Source organism: Mus pahari, chromosome 4, assembly GCF_900095145.1.
Source record: "Mus pahari chromosome 4, PAHARI_EIJ_v1.1, whole genome shotgun sequence".
Taxonomy (NCBI): Eukaryota; Metazoa; Chordata; class Mammalia; order Rodentia; family Muridae; genus Mus; species Mus pahari.
This window is the reverse complement of record NC_034593.1, coordinates 20,410,737-20,435,411: the sequence shown is the minus strand read 5'-3', so window position 1 is coordinate 20,435,411 and position 24,675 is coordinate 20,410,737. Positions and strand designations below refer to the sequence as shown.

At 37.3% G+C, this 24,675-nt stretch overlaps 1 protein-coding gene across 10 annotated transcripts in view; it reads left to right on the top strand.

Moving 5' to 3' along the window:
* Nucleotides 1-24,354, top strand: part of Nlgn1 (neuroligin 1) — an 867,654-nt gene extending 843,300 nt beyond the window's left edge. For all 10 annotated transcript variants that reach the window (XM_029537342.1, XM_029537337.1, XM_029537346.1 and 7 more), the window contains 3 exons: nt 16,015-16,227; nt 19,502-20,291; nt 21,735-24,354. In XM_029537342.1, coding sequence (XP_029393202.1) covers nt 16,015-16,227; nt 19,502-20,291; nt 21,735-22,557 — 1,826 coding nt within the window. In that variant the 3' untranslated portion in view covers nt 22,558-24,354. The remainder of the gene's footprint in view (nt 1-16,014; nt 16,228-19,501; nt 20,292-21,734) is intronic.
* Nucleotides 24,355-24,675: the final 321 nt, after the last annotated feature.

Here is a 24,675-nt window from a genome sequence, read left to right as displayed (position 1 = left end):
TTTGTGTAACAGATGTGTAGCCAGCAGTGGCTTAATCTCCCTGGATTCCATTTGGGAAGTGGAGATTAATGGCACTCATTTTTTTTCCAAAGTGCCATTTAGAGCCTTTGTGATTTTTAATTCAAAAAGCAACCACCCCTGCGATTTCTGAGAGGAATCTCTCTGCAGATCTGCTGCTCTTCATATGCTACACCCTACTTGGACATGTTCAGGCCAGAGAAAGTAAGACATGAGTGAACTCAATATTATGCAAACCACTCAACTAGTTCAAACAATTGTTGAAAGGACATACACACATTAGCAGTTACATATTAATAGATCACTGACTTAAGACATCTTATTCTTGATAATTTTTTTTTCCTGTAATTAAAAGGCGTGAAGGAAATGGTTTGTCACAAAGTCAGAAAACCTTTATTGAACCATTACTATTCTCAGGAGGTATAATTAGCACATATTGTATAAAGACTGTATATTGTATTAGTGTATGAGAGACCAGAACCAAAAGCAGCCACAAAGAAGCAGCAGATGCCTACACTAAGGGTCAGCCCAGAAACAACAGTTGGGACAAGCTAGACTACTTGAGGAAATGACTGACAAGCACATGGCCATATCTCTCCATCTCCATATTTTCCAGCATGGATAAAGATATGAAAGAGAATAATTCTCAGGAATCCATAACATAGGAAAGAGCATAAGCAAAACATTTACATATCTGAAGCCTGATGAATTTTTACCCTTTTTGGAATTACTGGGAATCATTCATAAATTTGGGGAAAACTAGGCAGGGCTTCGAACGGCTTTATGCTTGGAGGTATTACATAGAGGGCAGCTTCAAAGACTGAAGTGTCCATTTTCAGTTAAAATAAATAATTTGATAAATAACTGTATGTGCTATGCCTTGGTGATATATATCTATCTATCTCTATCTATCTATCTATCTATCTATCTATCTATCTATCTATCTATCTATCTATCTATCTATCTATCTATCTATATCACCTGTAAACTCAAAAATGTTCTTGATATCAGGAGGCTCAGCGTTCAGTGACCTTGCTCCCATTGAGCACAGGTTTTCTCAGCCCATCTGCTAGGAGGTATCGCTGAATATCCTGGAGAGAAAAACCACCCACACTTTTTTCAGATAGGACTCAGTCTCTCAGATCCAACAGAGGACCTGGTGACAGGCTTTGCTTGTTCCCACTCTATCCCTTCCTCTGACTTTTCATCTAAACGATACTATCAGTACTGCTGAGAACTCCACCATCTTTTAACTTGACTCTGAGTTATCTATAGTCCTCCAGTGCCTGTCAGCTGTCAGCTAGGCCACCCTGCAGTCATCAGTCACTAATCTAGCAGACTGGGCTCAGAGATGAGCTAGATAGACCAAGAACACATCTCCTCAGAGCTATCTCTGAAAATAACCCGCAGCCTTCTCAGCTGGAAACCACTCTGCCTGTGAACTAGTAGAGACCTTCAGGTTCATCAGTGCGAGCTAACGTTTCCCTTTACCTCAGCATCTAACATTATCTGAACACTGAAGAACCGTGTCTGTAAACTGGCTTGAAATTTTGCACAACTGTGATGTACAGCAAAAAATATGTTATTGAATGAAAATCCCATGATATACGTTTTTAACCCGTGTCTTCTCTTGAGAAGTCAGCAGAATCATTTGGCATGTGTAAGCAACTGAGTAAGTTACCACACCATTAGCTCAACTTCAGGGCAGGCAGTGCTAGACTTGGGATCTATCTTCGAATCTGCAATGGGAGGTCAACTAGATCAACAGCCAAACAGGGAGCTGTGGGAGGTAGACCACAAAGACAAGCTTCTCCTTGGATAATGAGACATGAACCCTGGTTAATTCATGTGATTTTTGGCTTCCACAGATTTGTATACACATATATTTAATACTAGAGGCTTCTATACTATATAAATGTATTTATTTTCCCTCTCTATCAGTCAGCATATAGGATCATATGCAATAGAGTCAGGGAGTAAGTGAAAAACTGTTTATAGAAATTCTAAAATCATCCATTGTGGCCAATTCACCAGACATCTCTCGAGCACTTACGATCATTTCGAAGTATACTAGGAATGTACCATGTGACAAGAAACACAGGAAGCCTATCTGAAGAGTCAGTCAGTGTGGGTTGCCAGAATCATATGGTATGATACAATAAATACAATATAATATAATATACAATCTTATGTTATGATAATTCTATACTATTATCCTTCCAATTTCTGCTTTTTTTCTACCTACTTTGTTGGTTGTCTGTGTGCAGACTTGTGATGCCCCTACATATGGTCGGGAAGGTTTACTAAACAAGTAAAAGTTATCCTAAGGAGAATTTAGGAATTAAGTCCACAACCATTTATATTTTAGTGGTAGAACAAAATAAAATGAAGTACACTCCTAGTCCTATTTTATAGCTATGGAGAACACCTGTTATAAATTTTATGCCCTCCCCTCATCTTACATCCTATCACCAGTCCATCTGTGGTCAGCTTGAAACAGAACTGCATTTTTCACATTGTCTTTTAACTTCTCCAATGCCCCTATTTGAAGTGGAACCTTAAGGGTTCTTTGGCAAGTTGGTTGGATGGTGATTTGCTGGGGCAAACACATGAATGAGTGTTTTCTTGAAGTGGAGGCAGATGAAAGTTTAAGGCGACTCATGAAGGAATGTTTCACAGAAACAGATACAGGTGAGAGGATGTTCTGCTAACACAAGCACATAAAAGGTCATGTGATGAAGAATTCTTTGCTAATGACACACATGTATTGGTTCACCTTACACTGCATGGTTGTGCCACATTTGTCAGGACTCCATTGAGAGAAACACACCAAAAAAATGTCTGGTGGTGTGCCTTGGCTTTTTGCCTCTCAGACTGGGGCTGATTTAGAGTGATGTCAGCTGAGACAGACACACGTGCTCAGGCAAGACCTGTGGAGGACATGTGATGTTTGCAGGGTATAAATCGGACAGTTGTGGAGGTTGAGCTTGGCTTGCTTATAGAGCCAGCTGTGCAATGCTTGTGGGCCTCTCCTCTTATCTGATCTTGATTTCCTTGAGAGAAGCTGAGAACTTCTGGGATTCCTGTTGGCCCTGGTCTGTCCTGCTGACTTGAGCAGAGGTGGAGGCCTGGCTCCCTTTCCTAGGTCAGGCCACTGCTGTTCCTAATGGATCGATGAGCTGCCGTGGCTAACCTGGGAAGTGAACTGCCAATTCCCAGGCAACACAGATGGGAGTCCTTCTAAAGAACTTTTCTAAACAGGTCCACTTCTCCTGGATCCTTTCTTTTCCAATATTTTTGGTGGGTCCTGGCTACAAGGGAGAGTAGAGCAGTTAAAAACCATCATTTGAATAGGAGTTTGAAAAGAATTAAAGTTATATATGTTATTTGTCTCTCAAGCCTTTAAACATAGGGCCTTGAATAGCACTTGGTTCTTGTTACCTATACAATTTTCTTTGAAATGAACAGTAGGACAGATGTGTTCTGAATGTAATTAAAACTAAGGGACAGGGCTCTTCACACACCCTCACAACTATATGACAGTAGACTCAGTATATGAAGAATGATACACTCAGAGCAAAGTTCTAGTCCTAGTCTTTGTAGGTTGCATGTTCAGGGACTGTGTCTTTGTTCTTTGAAATAAGACTAGACAGTGCTATCCCCAGGAGCTTTAATGGACAGTTGGCTTCTCTAACAGGAGAACCCATGTCAACTGCAGCTACATCATAGTCCCTTTACAAATAATGAAGAATTGAACAAGTCCTTTAACCACTTATCTACTTTATGGAAAGTGAGGTCTATTCTACCTAAAGGAAAGCTGAAGAAACCACAGGTCATTAGCTTGGAACTGCTTTTGAAGAAAGACAAATTTTCGGTAGAACCATGGTTAAAGCCAGGGAGCATGTCTTTCCCTTCCCTTCTCTGCTTAGTTTTCTCTTCCCTGACTGTAAGGAGGAGGATGCTGTGCTCCACTGTCACAGCTGGGTTACACATTTGCTCCAGTGTGTGACCTCTAGAAAGGAGAAGATTATCCCTGGATACAAGCTGGGCATTTGTAAAGAGAGAAAAAAACTGCAAGTGCTCAGAAGAGAGATGCTTAGATGCATAGGGGAAAAAGACATTCTCTAGGTTGCTACAGTAATACAGTGTTTTGTTAAAAAATATTCTGCATGAAGCCATATTTCATTAGGAAAGTCGCATCTTTTTTTTTTTCTTTTTTTGGTCAAGACAAAGCCTTAAGTTTCTCTTTGTCACTAACTTCCTAGGTGACACCACATGGTTATCTGTGCATCAAGGCTGTTATTTAGACCGAATGAAACATGACACACTACATGCTTAGCCAGTGCCTAGCATAGTGTCAGTTTCTCAGTAGATACTAGTTTCAATTTCCTCTGGCTGATCACCATTGTAATTATGGATTCATTCATGTGTGTGTGTGTGTGTGTATGTGTATGTGTGTGTGTGTGTGTGTGGTATGTGTGTGTGTGTGTTGTGTAACAGTGTATATTGTGTAGTATTTGTGTATGTGGTGGGATATATGTGTGTATATATGTGTGGTGTGATGACTGTGTATGGATGTGTGTGATGAGTGTATGTGTATGCATGTGTGTAATGTATGTATATGTGTGATGTGTGTGTATGTATGTGATTGTGTATATGCATGTGGGGGAGATACATGTCTATGCCATTTGTCTTACTGACCTTCCTCTTGCTTGAAGGAATGTGTCTTGTTCAACACTGTACACACCAGTGATCTGGCCCACAAGCTTACAGGACTTCTGTCTCTGCCTCCCTTTTCTTCTGACACTAGGATTACAGTTCTGTGCTTTATATTAGTTTCATGGAATACAGCACTGGCTTTCCGTATTCTGATAATCGGAATTGTGATCTTCATAGTTACATAACAGGTGCTTCACCCACTAAGTTTCTTCCCCAGCCCACCAACATTTTAATGTCTATGTAATAAATTAATATCACAAAAAAACAAAACAAAACAGGTAAGCTGGGTTTATTCAGGAAGGAGCAGTAAAATATGTTCATAGGTTGCTTAAGTTGAAGAAATGTTCTGAGAAAACCCTCACTGGTCATTCAGTCAGCCTGAGAACATTATAACACTATCCACAAATTAAATTTTTTACAGTATTACCAGAGAAAATACTCTGATGGGCCAAGTGCAGATGAAGCTGATCACTTAGTGAAATTTTCCTAGGAAAATGTGTCAGAAAATTAACTTGTTTAACTCTTTATTAAATTTAGGAGGTTTCATTGTTTTCTTGGTAAACAAATTAAAATTACAGAAGAAAATAGACTCCAGCATAATACCTAGAAATACACAGCGAGTTCTGGAAAAAATAAGAGAACAAGAATAGTACGTTGCCAAGCCTACACTGCCCAAATCAAAGAGGCAGAGGATAAAAGACATGGGAGGAGATAATATTAGTGTAGCTTACTCAATGTTGTGACTCAGAGCACCTGGAGAATTTTCTTGTTTGTTTGGGTTTTACTTTGGATCATTAATGATATAAGAACAATGGCCCAGGTCAGAAGAACTCTGGAGAGCTCTGGCCTAGGATTTACAGGTTATCAAATACTGACACTGTTTGTAATGGAGAAAGGGCTTTGACGATGATTGTGTTAACATTGACAGCATTACAGTACCAACTCATCCTAGCAAAGAACCCCAAGTTTGCTCTGATTATCAATTCTTTCCTGTGGTTGGCTACTTTACTCTGCTTGGGAATACAACTTTGGTCATAGAAAATTCAACCAAAATCTAATTTGCATAGAAAACTATATAATAGAAAAGTACAGTATTTATAGTGGCTATTTACAAGGATACTCAGAAGTGAAACTCCTTCACAACATGCTCATTGAAATAATAGATGTGTATAGATTCTCCAAAACAACATTGATAACTTTTTATTAAGAAAAGGTAGATGGTATTCTTTTAGTACCTACAGTCATAAACATTAGTGAATCTGTTCATACAAACCTAATGCATAGCCCTTGGCCAAGGCTTAGTGTAGACTACTTGGTTAAATATCCCTAACCCATCATGAACAGTAGAATATTTTTTTTGAAGTCATCTCTGGCAGGCATCCTTCCACAATGTCCAGCACAGGCTGTGTTACAGCATCTCTTTTAAGCTTATAAAACACAATAGACTCACCAGTCATCAGTAGACAGTAGTGCTTTCAGCCAGCTCTATTGTGATTTGTTTGTTTGTTTATTTGTTTTTTTTTCCTGGTCAGAATTTTTAGCAGGCTCCATGACATTTCTTTTGGCATGGAAAACCTTGAAGCAGTCCATTTTCTATAGAATGGATACCCTTACCTTTGTTAAATTGACCTCATTCAAACAAATTGCAAATTAAGTAACTGTAATTTGGCTCTGATCAACAAATATTCTACTCCCATTACTTACTCATACATTTATATAAGGGTTTCAAAGAGCTGCACATAGTGCAGACAAAAAAGAATGAGATTATTTTGCCTGAGAGTAAGAAAGAATATGCCTTAAGTATCCTGCCAGGAGAGCCTGCCAGATGTTTTCTATCTTCTCTAGGAACAATGAAAATGGGAAACTGCCTTAAACTCTACAGATATTTCAGTTCTGGAAAAATCTTTCTAGTAGTAAGAATAATAAAGCTCATTTATAAAGGATAGTTTTTTCAAGGTAGAAAGAACCTTAAAGGTAAAATGAAGGATTTTATTAGTCCATACTTTCAAATATTTTCTTTCTTGAAAACTAGAAGGGTAATTTGTAGATAAAATCAACATATTTCACTTCAAGTCAATAAAGGCATACAAAGTTGGCTTTGTGTGTTTCTTAATTGTAGTGATTTTCACACAGGAAAATACCTTTGCTTGTCTAGAAAAGTTAATGTTGATTGAAAGACAGGCTGAGTGGGAAGGTGTAGCATCTTGGCACTGTAACAAAAACCACCATAGAAACAGCACATCATGGAAGCAAAAGGAAGAGGTTGCATATATACAACTTAGTGACATTTTCTTTTAAACATCATGTATAAATCTCTTGCTTGAGAATTTCATATGATACATTATTTTTATCAAATCCACCACTGCTCTTTCCCCAAAAACTCTTCCAATATTACCCACCAATTTTCCTTCCAGCTTCACATACCTCTTTTAGAACTCTTTGAGCCCACTTAATTAGGAATATATGTGTTTAGATATAGTGCCATCCACTATAGCCCTGGATTCTTCAGGAATCAGATTCCCAAAGATTCCCTAGATTAATTGCTGGTAGTTCTTCGGCTAGGGATAGGACCATCTAAGCCCCTTCTCCATCTCTGGTGGAATTTATCCTGGCTTTTTCTGGAACAGATGTGAGCATAGAAACACAGTCACTCTGAGTTCCTGTGTGCAATGATCCTGTCATATCCTCACAACCTTATTTCACGTTTGACCTCTATAAGTGTTCTGACTAGTGACATATACATCCTTAGTTCACCCCCTTGTTAAGACCTCATCTACAGGATAAGAAAAGCCTTCGGTTCCTTTAAAGTTACTTTGTCACACTGATTAGTAAAAGTCCTGACAGATCTAATACACTTTGTAGGAGTTCATCACAATATTCATTATTAAGACATGTAGCTTTAAAAACTTGTATGGATCACAATCACCCTGAAACTTGGTAAGAAATACCTCTACTCCTAGAGATGCTTGAGACTCCTTTAGAACTTCTCACACCACTGATAGGTCAATAAATTTTCAAGAAAAAAATTGACTGTATAGGGAGACTTCAGAATACCAAAAAAAATCCACTTTAGAGAAACGATAAGGAAACATAGCTTTCCAGAGCATGGGGACAGCTCTAATTAGATTTTGTATCTTGCCTCTTTACCAGACTCCATGAAAAAAATATATGACAAGAAATGTTGATTTAATCAATTGTTTCTATTAGAAGACTCAGTTTAGGATCCTGGAAAAGGCTCAGTAAATAAGGTTTGGATTCAAATCCCCAGTACCTATGCAAAAAGCCCAGCCCAGCTTTGTATGCATGACATTACAGTGCTTATTGGGAGAGACAGAAGGATCCCAAGATCTCTTTGTCTAGCCAGACTAGCTGAATCAATGAACCTCCAGTCCAGTGAAAAATCCCATCTCAAGGCAATAAGGCAGAAATCGATAGAGAAAGACTAAATATCCTGCTTTGGCCTCCATACATACTTAGCTGTGAGAACCTTCACATTCATGGGTACGCAACACGCATACTCACACACTCATATACACATACACACATTACACACAGAGACATACTCAGATAAACACAGAGAGGCACAGAAAAAGAAAGATTCAATCAACCTCATTATGTTAATTGACTTTCAGTTGTTACCCAGCTCTCCATACATTTCGAAGAAGGTTGGCACACTATGTTTCTGTGAGGTATAAAGTGACCGAGAAGTTGTTTGTTACAATGCAAGTAAAAATCAATACTTTCTCTTCATTGCTGTTCATCTTCAACCCTCATAATAAACAAAAATAAACATAAAATATGTGCTTTATGGACATTGCTAAGTGGTATAATAACAGAATGGGGTGGTTTTTGTTCTGGAAAAAAAAAAAAAAAAAAAAAACCACACCAACTCTATGCATTAAAATGCTGAGAGATACATTGTCATCTCAGCCCACAGCCTCTGTCTCTTGTAGCAGCTTTGCCAAATGTCACACTTCCTCTCTAGGGTTTGATTCTGTGAATGAATCTGGGGGAGTGTGCCTTGCTGCATGGCTTGCAACATCAGTCTCTGTGCCTTTGAGACTCAGATTCCTCCTCATCTCACCTCATGTATATTAATAGAGAGATTAGATTCTCCTCTTTCCTGAATAGCTAATCACTGTCAAGAAACATCCACTGATGGCATGCAGGTTAAACCTGCTGAAAAGACAGTGACTTCAAACTGGAAAATATAATGTTTAGTGAAAACTACACCCAGGACAGGACCTCAGACTTGTCACCCAGACAGGAAAGATTTATTTTCAATTATAAATCTGAGCTTAATGTGAGGCATCCTGGGGAGGGGGGGGGGCTGCTCAGATATTCTAAACTGATTATCTCCTTGTTTCAATAGTTCCTTTGTTACTGAATGACATTCTGTGGCCCTTTGAGCCGAAGATCCACATTCGCTACCATCAGAATTACAGGGCCACTAGAACTTTTGAAAATTCATCTCAGCATAATATCAAAACACATTGATGACTTTCTCTCAGGTAATTCTTCCTGTTGAGTGCAAAAGAGATGATGGGCTTCTAGAATTATTGCTATCACATCATGAGGGCCAACATCACCATGGTGCTTAAGCTTAAGTACAGTTCAAAAGCAAAAATGTATGCCAGCTTTTATGAAAAGGTTGATTTTTTTGTTAATAATGAATTCAGAGATATCACAGAACTTTTTTGGCATTGGTAAGCAAAGTTCCCCAAAGCTAATGGCTGGTGTTGCTGGCACTGGATATATAATTAGTAGTTGCCTCAGGACAGTTTAGGTTCCTGTTCTGGTGCCTTTATGTCTACACTCAGCACTGGAATGCAGAGCATATGGCCTGTTACAGGGCTTGCACACTCATCCTTTAGAAACTACTAACTGAAACGATTTGATGAACTTTTTTTTTTCAAAAATAACTTTATAATTCAAAATTTGGAAAATAGGAAAATGAAATAAGCACTGTCTTATCAGAATCCTGATTGTGGAGGATTTTGATGATTTTGTTTGCATTATAGCATTGCTTTTGAAATCTGGCATTCATTTTCCTGTTTTGTGATATTTGTTGTGGAATGCGTACACCGTTCTTGGCTCTCACTTTGAGTCTAATATACCCATTAAAATGGACAACTGTTCCAGACAAGAGGGAAGTAAAGAGAAGGAGAGTTTATTTTGGCCAAAACTTGCAGGATTACAAAGCAGGAAAGTCATGTCAACAGGACCCTGAGGCAGCTGGTCATATCAGATCTGTCGTCAAGAAGTAGATAACAGACGGAACGTTTATATAGCCAGGCTATATACCTCCGGCCTGTTCCTAATGGACCACTTACCCCAGTGATGTTCCATTTCCTAGAGGTTCTATAACAATCACAAATAGAGACAAAAAGGAAACTAAGTACAATCCAAAAGCAAAAAGTAATGACAAATGCATGAGCCAAGGAGAAATATATCATAATTACACCATACCTGTATTAGATGAAAATAAACGTATAAACTTCAGTTTATCTGCTGTATATTTATTTGTATCCATAGTGATTATGTCTGAGTAATAATAGGGAGGGCGGCAGATTTCCTTTTAAATGTAAATACAGAATAGTCCAGTTAAATTCAAAGGTATGCCAGGCATTAAAGAAGTGAATGGCTAATTCTCCCCTATAATGTATATGATTAAATTTTCTAATACTAAAAAGTACTTAGCAGTCAACTCACTCTGTTAGTGAGATGAAAATAAAAATAATAATAAAAACAAAGTATAAATCAACCTTAAAGCAAGAATTAACACATGTTGAGAAGAAGGTAAAATGTCTGAAGTTCTCCTGAATGCAGCATCAAGAATATGCATTTGAGGCTTAGTATGACTTACCACATGATCAAGTCAATGAACCCAGATATTCTTCAGAGAGTTCATGAACATTCTGCTAAAGCAAAGGTTCCCACTGCCAAGGCTTGCAGACTCTCACTGCCATGTTCTAACACCTACAGGAAAGTCAACTTAAACATCAGATTTTATAAACCCAAATGAAAGAAGAGTGTGTGAATCTATAGTGATGTGAATGAATGAACAGATCATAAATGCAGATAGGAAACCAAACCAAGAAGCATCCATGTAGCCAATTCCAACCACAAACAAAATCAAATGTATTGTCAGGACTTGTTTCAGATAGGAATCATCAGCTGCTGCTAATATGAGTGTGAACAGTTGCTGAAAAGAGGCACTTTAGAAACTCCTATTTCATTCATATTTCCCATGTATTTAAAAATTACAGTGGTGAAGTAGAGGAACAGAAAGTTACCTTTGTAATCAAGTAGTCAATGGGCACATCAAGAACTATTAAGATAACACCATATTATTTATCTGACTTTTTGGCAAAAACCATTATCTGAATATAATTGCAAAGAAATTTCTGATAAACTCTAAGAAACAGCTATTCTCAGAAACATCTTCAGAAACACAAGTTCAATGAAACCAATGCAGATCAACAAACAGTTCAACTTTAACAATTATGACATGTAATTTCACACAGGATGTGAAAGAACTAGAAGGGGAAGGCAAATCTGTTGAAGTCTCATGCCAACTATCCAAAAAAAACCACTTAAAATGAGGGTGGGGGAGCATAAATGTGTGATGCAGAAGACAACGGCCAGGGATGCAAGAAAAGCCTGGACAACATGAAGTATTTTGAAATTGTGAAGTAGCAAGGAAATCATTTAAAAACCCTCGGATATCTGATATCAATTATTCCTCTTCATTAAAATTATTTAACTTAAAACATGTTTATTTGATTATTTTACGGTTTTAAACATATTGGATTATATTAACACCAATCCCCAACTCTTTCAGGTCCACTGATCTTTCAGTTTCTCTATCCACCCAACTTTGTGTCCTCCAAATCCTCCGTCATGAGTAGTTTATCCTGTCAAATATTCTTGGATGTGTTCTTCAATGGGAGTACTCATTTTACCATGATCTATACTGTTAAGGGGAAACTACCTCAATCTCACTCAGCAGTAAGCAATTGCCCATAGCTCAAGAGGTGGCGTTGGAGTCTTCATGTTCAACTCCCCTCTCCAGGCTGAACTTTCTTCTTTAGACTTGCACAGTTTTGTGCTTGCTCTTACAACCTCTGTGAATCCATATATGTATCTTCCCTGCTGTATCCAGAAGATATTTTCTTCTAATCATCTATCACTTCTGACCTTTATACCCTTTTCTTTCTCCTCTTCTGCAATTTTCTCTAATCCTTGAGAGGTAGGGTGTGGTATATATAGTTCCTTTGAGGGCTGAGTCTCTTACCCCATCAAAACATGGATGAATTATCACTTGTTTTTCTTTATCACTACCTACTGCAAATAGAAGTTTCCCATATGAGGGTTGAGAGATATATTGATCTATTGATATAGCAGTAAGTCAGGAGGAGTTACAATCATATCAGTTCTATTTTGCTACATAATGGTAGTACAAACTGGAAGCTTCAATGTCCTAAAATACATTAAATTTAAAAAGTAACAAAATATATCAGAATGAAGACAGAACCTTCAGCTGTGTCTTCCATCTGCCTGGAGTCTGTAGTTATTGGACTGTCTGTACTCTTTCTCTTGTGTATATCTGATGTATCTGTTTCTGTTGTCTGTGTCCTGTGCCTGTGACTGTTCCTTGTGCCTAAATATTCCTCTGAATCTGTGCTTGCCATTAAAAATGGTATTGGGATTTTTCTGTATTTACCGAACATCACAGAAACCTTGGTGTGGGGAAGGAATAAAGGACTTTTTTTTTACAGCGACTATTATCAGAGCTTTACAAGGGAAAACAGTATTTTACTGACCTCAATTGACTCAGAACAGTGCTCAAAATCATTAACAGATGCTAACATTTTAAATCCACATGTTGATTCCAACATTTATGGATTGTTTTAACATTACTTTCAACCTGTTGCCTTTCAGCAAATGATTACCACCCTGCACGTGTATGTTATTGTGGTTTTGGGGCATGGAATATTATGTAATTTAAAATTAAAACTACGCAATTGTAAAAGATGTTTATATTCCAAATCCAAGGCTTAGTAATGTTAGTGCTATTCAGCCCTATTTTCACACAAGATGGTTTTCCAAGAACAAAGACTCAGAAATCACAGTCTGACTGTGACTGTTCTGTTTGTTATATTCTTAGAAAAAAAATAAAACTCCAAGAGAATACAAAAGCAAAGAGGCTAGGTATATATGATGGGTAGTTAAATGATGTTTTGGGTGTATACTTCTCTACAAAGATCTGTCATTTTTATTATAAGTTTCAAAGACATCAAAACCCACTATGATAACCCCTCCAAGGTATATTTATTTACTTAGCATTAAGTTGACTGGGATTTAATTTTTCCAATTTATCTTATACCCATAAAATTCTGAACCTACGAGACACTACATTTCCTCTCTTCTCACCTCTTAGACATTTGTCAATACCTTCCTACTTTCTATGGTTCCCACTATTAAAGATATTACTTTTGAAGCCCATCATTGTTGCAGGACAAGATTACTCTCCTGTTTAAGAAAGCATAATGGCAAATAATTTTGCCATATTTTCTGCATCTATTGGTAATTCTGAAACCATGGAGGGCACTATTAGCTCTTGATTATTGTGTACAGTTCTGTGGTAGTAATGGTTTTTCCTGATTTGGGATTCTATTTTATATTATATGACCAGAAGAGATATTATAAAATCAGACAGTATTTTTTTTATAAAATTTTTAGGCATACCTATACTTTTTAGGATCAACTATTTTTTATTCTCACCAATATAATGGCTTCAAATTATTGGCATCCTTGCCAAAATAATATATTTTCTGTTCTTTTTAGCATAGTCAGCATATATATGAAGTAGCATCTCACCGTGGACCTTCCTTTCTTTAATGACTAATGATGATAACATGTTAGGTGCTAATTTGCAATTTCTCTGTCTTCTTCGGATGCATGTACAATGGTTAGTTTTGTCAACTTGGCATAATCTAGAATCACATGGGAAGAGTATCTCAAAGGAGAATTGTATACATTGTGTTGGCTTAGGGCAAATCTGGGAAGAATTGTCTTAGTAAAGTCAAGTGTTGAAACAAGAGGGAGGGAGGGGGGAATGGGAGAGGGAGAGGGAAAAAGAGAGAGGGAGAGGGAGAGAGAGAGGGAGAGGGAGAGGGAGAGGGAGACAGAGAGGGAGGAGACGGAAACGGAGATGGAGACAGAGACAGAGACAGAGAGGGAGAGAGAATTAAAGCTTGCATGTTTTACAGTGGTTCTTTGTATAGCCTGCCCTGGTTCCACACTGATGACCATCTTGCCTTGTTTTTCTGAGTGCAGGCTGATCAGCAGAAACCTCCTACATACTTAAACTACATCCAACTTGAGATTACACTTTTATATCTAAAAACTGTTTAAATACTGCATTAAAAGGTGTAACCAACTTTCATTCCAAAGACATTCAAAAGGGTTTGACTTCACCTATTTCTTTCTGCAATGACTAGGAAGAATTTCTTGTTGGGCCTGAGGATCACTCACTGAATAAACAGAGCAAGCTTGGGGGGGGGGGGAGTGATGCCATGAATCCCTGTAAAAGGCCAAGTGCCATGGTGTGCATCTGCAATGCCAGGATTCCAGCAAATGGAGGGCTGGATGGTGGAGACAGGAAAATCAGCTTCAATCACATGGGCTACACTTTTGAGCTTATGAGGCCTGGCACCAAATATACAGGACATCCTCTGTCAACAACGCAAGAAGAACCAATCCCCCAAAAGTTGCCCTGACTTCCATATTCATCCTATGTCACCTATGTGCCAGCATTAACACATGTATACAATATAATTCTTAAAGGCCTTTTATCCGTATTTTAATTTTGATTTACACCTTGGTTGGTACTGATCTCATACTTTGTTTCTCATGAATAAAATTGAATTCCTAGCTGCTTTTACAGAACATATAAGTGAATTTAAAATCAAATCAAGTTTTCAATTAACATATTGATTCATCAGATTGAGTCTTTTGGCCTGCGTTTACTTAGAAAACTGGATTTTCAAATTCTTTTCCATGAACTTGCTAAGAGTCTTTGAGTATTACTAATCAATTTATATATAATAAAACCATAAATATGTCCCATAGCTTACAGGTTCAGTCATAACTTTTAAGTATATAAACAAGTTATAAAAATACAGTATTTTATAAAGTATCTCCATTTTCTGTCTTACAATGTATAAAAAACACATTATAAAAACTCCCGGATTAGCCAAAAAGGGGGACTATGCTTTTACAGTTCTAAAATAGTTCCTTGACTATTCCTTTTAAATTTTCTAGAAATTAAAAATAAAAACAAAACAAAGCAAAACAACAAAACAACAAAAACAAAACCACTTAGCTCTTATTGCCATGGGATTTCCTACCAATTGTCCTGGAATTTCCTTTGTACATTACAATGGCCTTGAAACTCAGAGTTTTGAGACTAGAACTGAGTCTACCACACTTAATTTTGGCATCCTGTCAGTTATGGTCCTTTTGACCTTTCCCCTACCTTGATTGTATTTATTTTCAAAATACACTGACTGTTCTACACATCAGCTCTGCTGTCTTGTAGAACACTGAGCATTGTAGAAATGATCAGAGTGTGAACTCTGAAAAAGCCCTTGCTTTTATAAACTGGCCTAAGTTTTCTAAAACATGTTTTGATACCACCCATCACTGTCATTCCTTAACTCTGGGTCATCATGCTAAACATGTGTAGGTAGACATACTGCTAGAAATTGCATTAGAATTTCATGAAACTGCTAAAACTCTTCTCACATGAAGCCTGAACCATTACCCCCTTGTCTGCATTCGTTGTATACACTGATCCACATAGGAATTCTGACCAGGTTAGATCACAAGCAACTTGATCACTAATGTCTCATTGTATACACAATAAACACTGTTATATGTTTCTCTCTGTACTTTTCTGTCACCATCAAGGAATGTGGCCTCTGAAAATGGGTGTTCCGAGGTCTTTCATCCATTACCATTCCCTTTGCTCATCTGGTTTCTATATAAATTGGGAAGCATTTAGGAAAGATAAACATTCTCTTTCAGGTTTCAGTAATTACAATACTTATTGGGATCAATGATTTCATCCAAATAGAAATACCTTTCACTAAATGACTTGGTGGTCATGATGGTCAGGACAGGCCTCTTACAACCTTAAAGTTGATGCATGATCAATTCATACTAACTACAATAACCATCCTAAGTTATCCTTCTTCTTCTGTCTTCCAGGCTTCTTGAGCACAGGGGATCAGGCTGCCAAAGGAAACTACGGGCTCCTTGACCTCATCCAGGCCCTAAGATGGACCAGCGAGAACATTGGGTTCTTTGGTGGTGACCCCTTGCGAATCACTGTGTTTGGATCAGGCGCTGGGGGTTCTTGTGTCAATCTGCTGACTTTATCCCATTATTCTGAAGGTAACCGTTGGAGCAATTCAACCAAAGGTATTATGCAGGTTGCAAATTTTGACAATTTTGGTGTCTGCATGCCACCACCATCAGTACTATGTGATGCTCTGTATATACTTCTCTGTTCCAACTGAGTGTTAGGTTGGGCTTGATAACTGTTTTGAGCTGTTTCTTTAGCCTTTCTGTGCATGTTTAAGTTTCTGTCAGGCTCTTCCCTTTGTCTTCCACGGAGCTGGGTAAGATGCATTTTCAGGTCCACTTCAGAATGATGAGCGTTGTAGTAATTTTCTGTTTTCAAAGGCTTGATTTGAGGGAAAAAAAATCAGACAAAGACTTTCAACACTCTGTCCTTTCTGCTTATTCAGTAGGCAAAATCAAGTATCTTTAAACACAGGGACATAAACACTTGAAGCTTTTCATTAGTTTGCATGCGTGATCCAAAATTGTCAAAGCATTGAGGTCACCAGTAGAACATTTGATTACAAAGAAAAAGACATTTGATTTTGTGGTTTTGTCTTTTCATCTCAAGTTTGTTGTTTTGTTTTGTTTTGTTTTGTTTTCTCCTAAAGCTTGGCAAGGCAGTATGGAGCACTAGCTTCCTTTAATACACAAAATATTTTTCTTACTTCCATTTTCTGGCTTTAAGTACTTTGACTAAAGCGCTTGTCATCTTTGTGAGCAGAAATTCAGTGACTCATTACAATTACATTACGAAAAGGATTGCAATTCCATTATTAACTGGAGAGCTATGGAAAGAATTTCACAGAGTGAATACTTTCTATTATTTATATTTTATAAAGAAGAAAACAGAATATTCATCAACAGAGAATCTATGATTTTTCTGTCTCCTAATTGTCATTGTATGTGTGAGGAAGACAAGTTATTCACTGTCAAGTGGAATTCATAGAGAATCTCAGCTTCCAGAAATAAAATATTTATTTTTGTGTTTCATAACTATATGTATGTGAGTGAAGGGGTGGCATGTGTATGTAAATGACACTGTATGTAGATTCTAGAGTCATCATCATCTCTGGAAAAAAGAGCTACAGGTCTTTGAAAGTCATTTGAAAAAGGGTGCTAGGAACTGAGCTCTGCCCTCTGTAATAGCAGACACTGTATGCTCTTAACACATTTTTAGTTATCAAAGATATGTTTGGAATTCCAAGAGAACACTCAGTCATTAGTAAGTAAATTACATTTTTATATATAGATGTAATTTATTGGTATGGCTTACGTAGCATCTCATTTAACTGTAGAAAGATTCTGATTTAAAGTAATATGATAGATATGAAACATTTTAAATTCAGTAGATACATTGGTCTATAATAAAATTGCTTACTTTGAAATGATTATGTTTTTTAATTAATCTAATGAGATTCCCCCAATCTTAGTATGAGTGCTAAGTTACCTTTGGCAACCTATACAGAATTCTTGGAGTCATTTGAACAAGTGTGCCAGCATCAGCCAGTATTGTAAGAGCATTGGATAAAAGAAACAAACAGTTTTTTCACATGTTCATCACTTGACAGGACAGTAAGCAGTGGCAAATGGTTCAGGAAACAGTAGAGAGTGTCCTCTTCCACCACACACTTTAAGGAAACATATATGTATCTCACTGGAGACATGGGCTTGAGTTTGATCTAGTTTGAAACCTCTCTCAAGAGTTGCCTGGAAGTACCAGGAAGGGCTCAGAAAGTTTTCTAAAATTCTCCATCTCCCCCGAGACAGACCTGGATTTTAAAGACTAGAAATGAAATGAAGAACTCCGTTGTTCAGGTTTGCAGCTTCCCAGAGCAACCAACATCTCACATACACTTAACAATCCCCCCTCCCCTGTGATGAAAGGAATGGCTTCCTAGTACCTCCAGTCACCATACTCCAGGTGATATTTAACATGATGTATTATTTAATTTTTTGGTATACTTACTGTCATTAAGTTCCTGAACTAGGAATGAATATTATTTTTAAATGAGCACATTTATTTTAGTAATAAACATTTTCTTTATCAAAATATTCTTATGCTCTAATATCGACAGTTCCTACATCTGTTACATTGTCAAAATTGTCTACCGTTTGCTTTGGTGAACTTTGTCCTATCAAAGCCAAGTTTATTGAGGAAACAACAAGAAATATCAGCATTGTTTGACCTTTGTGTGTTTCTAAAATTATCTGGAACATACTATTAACACACATGAATACATATGCATTTTTGGAGAGAACTCTGGAACAATTCATACATGACTTCTGAACTTTTGTATAAATAACTACTTTGCCCTTAAAATATGTAAATGATTAAACATGTTATTAAAATGAATGAGCACTTACCTAAGTGTGGAAGTGGATAATAAATATAAAATCTTAAATAAAATTGATAACCTATATTTTAATAAGACTGCTGTAAGAAAATACTCTAGTGATTCAATGTATTTGTAGATTTGAAGAGCATACATCTGTTATCAAACTGAACATATATATGGAGCTATAATTTATAGACCTTAAATGAGACAAGTCAAGGGCACTGGCCCAGATATGTGTCATGCTTTATGATAAAATACAGCAGGACACATTCAACACTAGTAATGGTTTAATTACTCCCTGCACAGCCTTCCTGATGATGTTTTCCCCTCTAACCTAATGAAGACATTTTTTCAGTTATGTCTTCTTCAGAAAGATGAGTATTCATCATATAATATTTGGCATAGAAATATGAAAGCAGTATGTCTTAAGTTATATTCTGTTTTGTGTGATGTCAAAGCCATCCCCAGGGGATTGACAAGTTCCTAGTCCTGGTATCTGCATGAGGCCAAAACAACTATTTTAACTAAAATCAAGTTAAAGCAAACACTACACAATAATTTATACTAAAGAGAGATATTTAGCCAAATTGAATAAATATTAGAAATAGACAACATAGAGTCAGTTGAGGGGCAAATGAGAGAATTGACTTCATCCTGATGTTAATTATCATGTATAATACTCATTAAATAAAATATTCGAGTCCTTTAAATATGTATGCTTTCTAACTTCACCTCTTCTCCTTCCTGCATCTTTGAGACCAAAAAAGTTAGAACTGTGAATCAAGTTACACTTAAATTATAAGAGCTTGACAAACTTCTTTGGTATTGTATACCCTGGGGATGACTTTATGTACCTTCTCTTAGACAATATGTATTTGTTTTTCCAATTGTACTTTGGAATATGTATATATATATATATATATATATATATATATATATATATATATACACACATGTTGGGACCACGACACTCTTCAATGATCATCTGAACCTCTCTGTTGATTTTCCCATAGGACTTTTTCAACGAGCAATAGCTCAGAGTGGAACAGCCCTTTCCAGCTGGGCTGTTAGTTTCCAGCCTGCAAAATACGCTAGAATTCTGGCCACAAAAGTTGGCTGCAATGTATCAGATACAGTAGAGTTAGTAGAATGCCTGCAGAAGAAGCCTTACAAAGAACTTGTTGATCAAGATGTTCAACCAGCCCGATACCACATAGCCTTTGGACCTGTGATCGATGGTGATGTAATACCAGATGACCCTCAGATACTGATGGAACAAGGAGAGTTCCTCAACTATGATATAATGTTGGGAGTTAACCAAGGGGAAGGGTTGAAGTTTGTTGAAAATATAGTAGATAGTGATGATGGTGTATCAGCCAGTGATTTCGACTTTGCTGTTTCTAATTTTGTTGATAATTTATATGGATATCCTGAAGGCAAAGATGTTTTGAGAGAAACCATTAAATTCATGTATACTGACTGGGCTGATCGCCATAACCCTGAAACTAGAAGGAAGACATTGTTGGCTTTGTTTACGGACCATCAGTGGGTGGCACCGGCTGTGGCTACAGCAGACCTTCACTCGAACTTTGGCTCACCTACATACTTCTATGCCTTTTATCATCATTGCCAAACAGATCAAGTTCCAGCTTGGGCTGATGCAGCTCACGGGGATGAGGTTCCCTATGTGTTGGGAATCCCCATGATTGGCCCTACAGAGTTATTTCCTTGCAATTTCTCCAAGAATGATGTGATGTTGAGTGCCGTAGTAATGACATACTGGACAAATTTTGCTAAAACCGGGTAAGTACCTCAGGAAACAACTCTGCCCTAATTGTAATAACAAATCCCTCTTTTAAGTATTCTTGAATAACATATACATATTCTTAAATAGTGTAATGTATTTTTGTTTATTTGTTTGTTATTTGTTCTCTGATACCGAGGATAGAACCAGTACCTTGAACGTTCTTGAACACATACTCCATCACTATGTCATTCCTATTCCAGAGTAGTAGATCAAAACACAGTAGCCTATTAACCTCATATAGTAAACATGAATTCTGTCTTTTACTGTTTGGAACAGTTGTTATATTACCAGTTCTACCTTTTTTGTAATTTATTAAGACTGACTCATATTCTTATTGTGCTGCTCCATGACAGTTTTACTTTGGCTTCTGAGCTGCATGGGCCATAACACCTCGGTTTTCAATCACAAACATTGTGTCCTAGAACTTTCTAGTTTCTAATACTGTATGCATTTTAACATTCATCTTGGATTCCATGGATCTCGCTGTACATAGAAGGATCTTAGGTTCCAGAAGCTTCGCACAGATACTTCTATGTAGGGTAAGTATAAGCACTGTGATGAGGTACATCTCTTCAGGCGCTAGTCCCAAGTCTTCAACTTACATTTTGATGCCATTTTCTTGTACTGCCACTGAGAAAAGCCAAACTTATGAGAATATTAAATTTTTATAACTTTTTTTTTTACTATGATCAGTGTGTTTGTGTATATATTGTTCTGTTGATGTGGTGTGTGTGTGTGTGTGTGTGCACATGCTTCTGTGTTTATGGGAAAACGAGCTGTCGAGCTGTGTGTACTTGCAGAAGTTCGTTTGAGGACAACTTTGGTGGACTGTATTCTTTCTTCCTACTCTGACGTTGATTCTAGAGATTGAATGCATACTGGCAGGCTTGACCAGCAAACACATCCACTGCTGAGCCACTTTCTGAACCAAAACTAATTAAAAGCACTTTGAGTAAATGCTAGTTCTTCTCTAAATGAACAGGGATCCAGAATATGAAACTAACCAGCTTCATATTATCAGTGACATGATTTTCTTTAACTTAAATTTCTAAGTAGAGGCAAGTTAGTGTTAAAACATAATTCAATGTTTTCTTACTTTAACTCTTTTTTTGTTTGTTTTGTTTCATTTTGTTTTATCAAGTCAGAGTTTCTCTGTGTAGCCCTGGCTGTCCTGGAACTCACTCTGTAGACCAGGCTGGCCTCGAATTCAGAAATCCACCTGCCTCTGCCTCTCAAGTGCTGGGATTAAAGGCATGCGCCACCACCGCCCACCACCTTAATTCTTTTTTTTTTTTATTAGATATTTTCTTCATTTATACTTCAAATGCTATCCCCAAAGCTAATTAGACATTAAACATAGTATTTTGACTAAGAAAAAGAATAAATAGAATATATGTTTTCTCACAGATTCTTTCTTGTCTTTCCATCCTCTTTCATAGTGACCCAAATCAACCAGTTCCTCAAGACACAAAATTCATTCATACCAAACCCAACCGCTTTGAAGAAGTAGCATGGACCAGATATTCCCAGAAAGACCAACTTTATCTCCACATTGGTTTAAAACCGAGAGTTAAAGAGCATTACAGAGCCAATAAGGTAAATCTCTGGCTGGAGCTGGTACCTCATCTGCATAATCTCAATGACATTTCTCAGTATACCTCGACAACAACTAAAGTGCCATCCACGGACATCACTCTCAGACCTACAAGGAAGAATTCCACACCAGTCACATCAGCCTTTCCCACTGCCAAACAGGATGATCCCAAGCAACAGCCAAGTCCCTTCTCGGTGGATCAGAGGGACTACTCCACAGAGCTAAGTGTCACTATCGCAGTGGGAGCCTCTCTGTTGTTTCTGAACATCTTGGCTTTTGCCGCCCTGTACTACAAGAAGGATAAGAGGAGACATGATGTTCACCGGAGGTGCAGCCCTCAGCGCACGACCACCAATGACCTAACCCATGCTCCAGAAGAGGAAATCATGTCACTCCAAATGAAGCACACTGACTTGGATCACGAGTGTGAGTCCATCCATCCACATGAGGTGGTTCTTCGGACCGCCTGCCCCCCAGATTATACTCTAGCTATGAGGAGGTCACCTGATGATGTGCCGTTAATGACACCTAACACCATCACAATGATTCCCAACACTATACCAGGGATTCAGCCCTTACATACATTCAACACATTTACTGGAGGACAGAATAATACACTGCCCCATCCCCACCCGCACCCCCATTCACATTCAACAACCAGGGTATAGCCAGATGAGAGAGACAAACTGTTTTTTGTTTTTGTTTTTGTTTTTCTGATGGAGTGCAGTAAAAGATTATTGGAAGATTCTTTGGCTTTCAACTCGGAAGACTCTCACTATTTAAATAAGGAGGAATATTATGTGAATATACATATCAAGAACTTCGGGGGTTTTGAAAAAAATGAATTGTATATAGATATACACACAAATCAACTTTAAAAAAAAAAGCAAATTCCAATTGCGTGAAGCAATTGTTCTGAATGATACTTTTTCATTCACTTTCAAGAATTAATTTGTTGAAGATTTAAGTTACATAACGGAGTTAGGCATGTGGAACACCAAACAGGAAAGTACTGTGTCTGAATACTTTAAAAACAAACAAAAACAAAAATAAAATCAACTATGAGTATGCACAAGGGACACACCAATGGAATGTCAGATAATTTCGCCAGTTTTCATTTGGAGCCCTTTAATTGTGTAGACCATATTTGCTTAAGTACACAGGACACCTATGCTGTTAATGGCATAGCAGAAGTTCATGCTGAAAATTGCCAGTAAAACAAAGAAGTTGCCGTAAGACTGGCAGGTACAACATTATCACATAAGTGCTGTCAGTACTAAGTCGTGGGGATCAAGGAGACTGGATATTTTTAGCACGATGTGCATGATAATTTATATGCTTGGTGGCTGTGCTGCTGATTAAGCCGTAATTAAAATTCTTCTCATCCCATTGGAGTTTTTAATAGGAGCTTCCTCCATCAATTGGCAGAAACTAAAGAAGATTTTATAAGGGGCAAAAGTAATTACTATAAAATAATTTGCAGTAGTTTCAATAATAGAGGGAATAGTTATTAAAGTCTTGGGAGAAACTAGAGGTATAGTGGTGAATACTCACTGATATGAATCCCAGAAAAAAATTCTATGAGTTTAATATTCTTTTCATTCCCTTATATGTAATTTATAGAAATACAACTCTAATTGAACATGTGTTAGCTGCAGAGCTATAATTTGCTGTGGGTTTGTTATTCTGAAATTTGCTCCTTTCGTTAACAGTCTTGCAAGGTGTAAGGATGCCCCAACAGTACCATTCTGATTACAGTTCTCAGTCGATTGATTTACTCATGTTGCATGACAAAATGTTTACTACTAAGAATTCAATAGAAAGCTTAGTCCCTCTTCACATTGCATCTTTCTCGCTGAGGGAAACTTGAATTTACTCATGAGATCTCAGTAGAGGAACAATGTAGGTGCAGAACCTGGGAGAGTCAACAGCTAGAGGGTTTGTCTTTCACATATGTGCAATTTCAAATGAATTCTCTAAGACCACAGGAATCTCTGAATCCCCTGTTGTTTACCAGTAATATCAGTATATCACAGACCTTTCCAAATGTTTGTATATGTAATCAGATGTACATTTATATTAAAAAAAAACAATGAGATGGACTTCAAGAGCACATCCTGATCAATGGTTTCTCTCTTATCTGTACTATATTTCTATTAGACTAAAGTTATGTGATTTTTTTTTACCTTTTTTCAGACGACTAGCAATTTTGATAGTTTGTAAGATAACGCAAAGGACTTTCTCTGACTAACTGCAGTAACAGAAACCTTTCTTTCCAGCTACCCTTTTTCAAGAATTGAAAGCTTATTATACAAAAGCAAACACTTGTATACTACTCGGTGGGAAGGATGCTGTGTATCTCGACCACATCCGTGGTCCTTGGGTGAAATAAAGATAATATGGAGAATGGCGATTAGTCAAATGCTAAGAGACATGATCTTTGCTCATTAAAGAGCTAAAACATTTATTGCTGTTTTGTCTTTTATTTTGTTTAAAAAAACAAAAACAAAGAGAAAAGAAAGAAAGAAATCTAAAACAAAAGAAACAAGATTGTCTTGGAGTCATTTTTTTTTTTTTTTAGAACAGTTGGATTTCGGAAGACATATAGGCAACTGCGGAACTCTGCATGGCGAGAGACTCTGGGGACTTTCATACTACCTTAGAACCAGGAACTCCTAGAAAATGTTACCTTGGTAATTTTAAATACTCCTTTCCCTAGACGTATTACAAACATGGTGACCATTGTTTTCACTAAAAAAAAAACACAAGTTCTGATGTTGCTCACC